Source organism: Silene latifolia, chromosome 10, assembly GCF_048544455.1.
Source record: "Silene latifolia isolate original U9 population chromosome 10, ASM4854445v1, whole genome shotgun sequence".
Taxonomy (NCBI): Eukaryota; Viridiplantae; Streptophyta; class Magnoliopsida; order Caryophyllales; family Caryophyllaceae; genus Silene; species Silene latifolia.
In genome coordinates, this window is record NC_133535.1 from 120,551,294 (window position 1) to 120,557,852 (window position 6,559).

The 6,559-nt window shown below is 41.4% G+C and overlaps 1 protein-coding gene across 1 annotated transcript; it reads right to left on the reverse strand.

The window, feature by feature from the left end:
* Positions 1-1,923: 1,923 nt before the first annotated feature.
* On the reverse strand, positions 1,924-2,511 carry LOC141608123 (uncharacterized). Its single transcript, XM_074427476.1, has one exon. It carries the CDS (start codon positions 2,509-2,511, stop codon positions 1,924-1,926), a length of 588 nt encoding a protein of 195 aa, XP_074283577.1.
* Positions 2,512-6,559: the final 4,048 nt, after the last annotated feature.

Genomic DNA, 6,559 nt, shown 5'->3' on the forward strand with positions numbered 1-6,559 from the left:
CCTCTAATACATAGTCCATGCTTTAGAGGTATTGGCCTGACTTTATTTTGCTAGGATGATTACTTTCTGTTGAAAAGCCCATTAGTCATCTTCTTGTCCTATCTACTTCCTAGTCACGTAGCTTGACTCTTGATTTTCTACTTGTTTCATTTTTTTTGTTTTATGATTACTGGTAGTGTTCAGTTGTTCACCATTTGTTGTCGTGCGAAACCTCAGTCGAGTTGACGTGGACCTATTTGCAAACATACCAGAATTCTCTGATAATCCCTCAAAATTGATTCTGGTAGTACACTTTTAATTCTTGTTATCAACTTATTTTATTTTATTTATTTTATTTTTATTATTATTTTTATTTTTATTTTATTTTTATTTTAAAAAAAAATTTCTTTTTGCAGGACGGAGAATTTAACCTCGAGAAAGAAGTGCCAAATTTGATAGGTGAACCTCTTCTTGATGTTGTTGACCGATTGAATCCACGCAAAGGCAAGGAGTTAAAAAAATTCAAACACCCTGTTGACGAAGGTAAAATAGAATCATCTCATCCAAAGAACAAAACAATGGCTTTGTCAACCTCTACCAGTCAACCGTATGTTCAAAGTCCTCACTCCCTAAAAGCAGTTGCGAGACAAGATTTTGAACTTCACGAGAGGGCGCTTGGTACTTTAGTCAACGTGCATCCAAACTTGAACGTCCCTGCGCCGTCCGTGATTACAATTATGCCAGAAATACCAGTAAAAGGGATTTTACATACAGGCTTGAAGTTGGCTGCTAGTAGTTTGTTGAAGACCGTAAAAGAGGCAGCTTTTAAAGATGTCGAGAAAATTGGGAAAGAAGCCACCTTGGTTTACAAATGTATAAAAAACTTTAAAGGAGATCCAACCCGTCTTCAAGACAAGATAGAGTCGTATGTCGCCACCGTCAAGGCTTTCCGCTTTCTAGAAGAAGCTACGAGGGACCGTCTTAGACATGAGGAGTTGGGCCAAGAAATTACTGAAGAGCGTGAAGGGCTCGAAAAAGATAGTCATGTTCTTGCTGATGCCGAGGCGGCTTGTCTTACTATAGCGGAAAAGATGTCCGATATAGGCAAAGAGATAGCTCAACTGGAGGATACGTTAGAAAAAGCTCATCAAGCATACCGTCAGTTAGCTAGTGACATGGAAAATCTTAAGAGATCCCGCAAGGCTGCTCAAGACCAAATTGAAACAATAGGGTCGAAGATCGCTAAATTGGAGGCCACCCCGCAATTGAGTGCAGAAGATGTAGCCGTTCTTGCGGAGAAGAGACGTTTAGTCCTTGAATTGTAATCATCGTTGGACCCAGATGCTTGGATGGATTTGGTACTCTAGGATAAATTTCATCATAGGTCACCATCCTCTTTTTTTTTGTATACGTACCCATTTTTATTTTAACATGATAACGAGGTACGTTATAACGTAGTAAGTAGGAGTTGTAGTGTTTGGTGTACACATATACTCTCTTTGTATTCGTACTGTTTTGTTGTACGTGGTAATTTTTTACATAGCTGATATGTTCTGTACTTATCCCTTTTGGATGTAATGTAAATGTAATGTTACATTAAAAATTTGCATTCCGCTGCTAGACTATATCTATGTATAAGATATAATGTACCAGGACACGATGTGATTTTTAGATTTAGCCGTTCACAGTTTAAACTCATGCGGGCTAGAAGCGATAAAACATTGTTTTTTAAGCTGTGACAATTTTTTAGGCTATGACAATTTTTTTTTATATGGCATGGCTGTACTCGGACTACATGTTCACCTAAGCTGCCTACGTACTTGTAAAGTAAAAACAGTACTTCACAAGATCAAGCCGACGTAGTTCAAAGAGGTTTGCAGTTTACGCTCTTGCTTAGGAGCATGGCTTGCGGTTTACGCTCTTACTTAGGAGCATGGTGTTGTTTCAAGAGTAGTAACGTTTGAGAAATTTCCCATTTATTGGGCCTATGAGCACACCGTCTTCATCCGCAATCTTGTATGCGCCATTTGTGTAAACCTCTTGTACCACATATGGGCCATCCCACTTAGAGGTGAATTTACCAACTGGCTTGTGAGAGGTGATAATTGGTCTTCGTATTGCAAGGACTAGGTCTCCTACTTGAAAAGAACGAGGACGTACTTTTTTGTTGAATGCTCGCGAGATCCTTGCTTGATAACATTGGAGCTTATGTTGGGCCTCTAGTCTTTTTTCATCGAGTGCCTCCAACTCTGCTAAACGTAACTTGTCATTTTCATCTTCTGTAAGTTTCTCTTGAATAGCAATGCGTAAAGATGGGATCTGCATTTCTAACGGCAACACAGCCTCTACTCCATACACTAACGCATACGGGGTTGCTTGAGTAGGAGTTTTGTATGTGGTACGATAGGCCCATAATGCCTCACCAATTCTTTCATGCCAATCTCGCTTTGATTTTGCTACTACTTTTCTCAACAAGTTACAAAGGGTTTTATTGAAGCCTTCAGCCAAACCATTTGCAGGAGCGTTGTACATCGATGACTTATATTGTCTGAACTTGAACTTCTCTCCTAAACTTGTCATTAGATGGTTATCGAACTATTTCCCATTATCAGTTATGATACGTTGTGGTACACCATATCTGTATATTATTTGAGTTCAGATGAAATTCACAACATTTTACTTCTTGACTTCCCGTAATGTGATGGCTTCTGCCCATTTTGAGAAATAGTCAGTACCAGCGAGAATATACTCATGTCCATTTGAGGCTTTCGGAGTGAGAGTTCCCACAATGCCAAGTCCCCAAGCTTCAAAGGGCCATGAAGATACAGTCGAGTGTAATGGCTCCAGTGGCTGATGTATGAAGTTTGCGTAGAACTGACAGGGTTGACACTTTTTCGCAAAGTCCATGCAGTCTTGAACCATGGTTGGCCAGTAATGCCCCATTCTCTTTACACGATCATAAAGTTTAGGTCCAGATTGGTGAGCGCCACAAATGCCAGAGTGAGCTTCGTGCATTGCTTCAGTAGCTTCATCTTTATTTAGACACCTCAACCAGTGTCCCAAGAAAGAGCGTCTGTAGAGCGTCCCTTTGTAATGAAGAAATTTTGGAGCACATCGGCGTACCTTTACCTTGTGTCTGGGATCATCAGGTAATTTTTGGTGGTCCAAGAAATAGATGATAGGCTGGCGCCAGTCATCTTCATCAGCCGTGTAGACGCAAATCATGTTTATTGTATTTATATCTTCTACTGCTTCAAGCAAAGGTATTGCCCAGCAATTGCAGACTGGAACTTGCATAGTTTCTTCTGCCCCCAGTGCCAAAGTGGCTGCAAGATTAGCAAGCGCGTCAGCCAACTTATTGGCACTCCTCGGTACATGACCAATATTGATGGAGTCAAGTTGATTAAGTAGTTGCAGCGCCTGTCGATGGTAAGGAATCAAGTCTTCCTTTCTTACCTCATACTCATCGAGGACTTGGCTGATCACTAATTGTGAGTCTCCGTAAATATCCATGTCCCTTACGCCTATTTCAATTGCCATTTGAAGACCTAATATCAAAGCTTGGTATTCTGCCACGTTATTTGAGCAAAATTGTGTGAGTGTAAATGAGTATGGCATTACATGGTTTTGAGGAGATATGAAAACAACTCCTGCTCCAGCTCCGTCTTGCCTTGCAGCACCGTCAAAGTACATTTGCCATGGAGGTAAAATGTCCACGTAAAATATTTCTTCTCCTGGTAGTTCATCTTAAATTTCCCACTCTGTCGGGAATGGATGATCGGCAAAGAAATCTGCAATAACCTAACCTTTTACTGCTTTTTGAGACACAAACACTAAGTCATACTGTTTAAGTAACACTGCCCATTTCGCAAGTCTTCCAGATAAGACTGGTCTTGAAAGTATGTACTTGATTGGATCAGCTTTTGAGACCACGTGTATAGTATGCGCCTGCATGTAGTGCCTCAACTTCTGGATGGCAAACACCAAAGCAAGACATATCTTCTCTATGGGCGAGTAATTTAATTCAGCTCCAACCAAGGTACGACTCAAGTAGTAGAGTGCTCTATCCTTGCGGTCTTCAATTTATTGCTCACACATTGCCCCCGGCAATCGTTCTTGTGCGGCGATGTATAGAATGAGCGGTTTTCCTGGAATCGGTGCCCCCAACACTGGTGCACTAGCCAGGTACTTTTTTATGCTATCAAAAGCATGTTTGCATTTTTCATCCCACTGAAATGGAGCATCCTTTTTCATGAGATGACTAAACGGCTGACAACGTCCTACTAGGTTAGAGATAAACCTTCGAATGTATGCCAAACGTCCCTGCAACCCGCGCAGCTCCTTCAACGTCTTTGGTTCTGGCATTTCGTTGATAGCTTTGATTTTTATCTGGTCGATTTCAATGCCTCTATGCCTTACCACGAACCCCAAGAACTTCCCGGATGTGACGCCGAATGCACACTTGAGTGGGTTCATCTTGAGTTGACATTTTCTAAGTCTCTCAAAGACAGTCTGAAGGTCTTTAACATGGTCTTTTCTTTTCTTTGATTTGACAACCACGTCGTCGACAAAACACTCTATCGTTTTATGGAATATGTCATCAAAGATCTTTTGCATTGCTCGCTGATATGTGGCCCCGGCATTTTTGAGTCCAATGGCATGACTGTGTAGCAAAATATCCCTTTTGGTGTACGAAATGCCGTTGCTTCTTAATCTTCAGGTGCCATTTGTATTTGATTGTATCCTGCAGTGCAATCCATGAATGAGAGTGCTTCGTGGCCAGTAGTTGCATCGATCATCAATTCTGTAACTGGCAAAGGGAAGTCGTCCTTTGGACATGCATCATTAAGATCTCTGAAGTCGACGCATACACGTAGTTGCCCATTTTTCTTTCTGACTGGAACAATGTTGGCTATCCAGGTAGGATATCTGACTTCACGGATAAATCCAGCCTCAATGAGTTTGTTAACCTCATTTTCGATTTCAGGTATAAGCTCCGTCCTAAAGCGACGTTGAGATTGCTTTCTAGGACTGATTCCTTTTCTGATTCCCAGTCGATGAACTGCAATTTTTGGGCTTAGTCCAGGCATTTCCTTATAGCTCCAAGCGAAGACGTCCTTGTACTCAACCAACAATTTATAGTATTCTTCCTCTTTAGTCAATAGAGCACGGACGTAGATTGGACGAGGATCTTCATCAGTTCCTAGGTTTAGTTCTTTTAAATCATCTACGGTTGATTGTGCCTTGTCTTCAAGTGTTTCAGGTGCCTTGTCAGCCTCTACCTCTTCGCTGTCATCAGGTATCTCTTCTGCAGTGATATGATAAGAAGTCACAATTTCCAAGTCTTTTGCATCACGTGAGTGTGAATATGGAGGTTTAGACTCTTCAACATTGTTTGAGGACAGACCAGTGAGAACTAATACTCGTCTTCGTGCTTTTAGTGGCTCATGCTGGATGATGTCCACCACTTGCAAACGCTTCATGCGAGAGGGTATTGCGCTTCTGAAGTCATTAGTTATGTTTACTTCTTCGTCGTTTTCTTCCACGGAAGTTGAGCACAGAAGAGTCTTACCACTATCATTATTGGAGGCTCCTAAACGAGTGAAGACCGTGTTTGAACGAATACCTAAACGATCACTTAATGCACCTTTCTTTCTTGTACATGGCGGAGAGGTTGACGACTTGACTTCATTTGTTCCTCGTTTATCCAGTCGAGTGAAGACAGAAGGACGATTTGTTGTAGGACTCGGTCTCCCCAGCCTGTCGAATACAGAAGGACGGGCTCTCTATGCAGGTGGACTTATTCTGTCGAAGACTGAAGATGTTAATAGTGTTTTAATGTCTTCTGCTTCATTCTCCTCAGCCTCTTCCACTGTGATATGTTGTGAAGATGTAGTAGTTCTGTTCCTACGAGCACTAATCTTCACGGGTGTGGGAGACTTATAACCAAGCCCCGCTTTAGTCTCTATAAAGCTTCCTTCTTTCTTGAACAACTCCTGTTGCGTTTTGTTAAGCCCATATAGTTCAACTTCTACAACTTTCCCAAGCGGAGTTGGTTTTGTAAAGTCGTAACCTGCATTTGCTAGTAGCTTGTATGCGTTAGAATGAAATATTCCCACATTTTGATCGCTTGATGATTGGTTTGATGAACAGACGAAACCAACTGGAGGAGGTCTCGTAAATTTTGTTTGGTTTGAACTTGGGAGAGGTGTGGTGACTTTCACCATCCATTCTTGCTTGATCATTGGACTTGGTTTAATTTTGTCTTTAAGATCTCTATTTGTTAGACATTCTGCAAAAGGACTATCCCCTTCTTTGCGGCGAGACTTGGGAATATACCGCAATACTGGCGAGGTAGACTTATGTGGCATTTCTTGCTTCTTGGGTGATGTAACGGGAGTAGATGCTTCACTAGCGTTATCTATAATTTGCTTATCATTTTCTTTAACATGACTCGTAACAACATCTTCTTTGGTATTCTCTTTCAGCTTACCTCCTTTTCCAGTTGAAGAAATGGCAGTTGGCATGAACTCACTAGAAGTACCATTTTCCTCAAAGAACTTTGCGTCAGCGAAGAAAG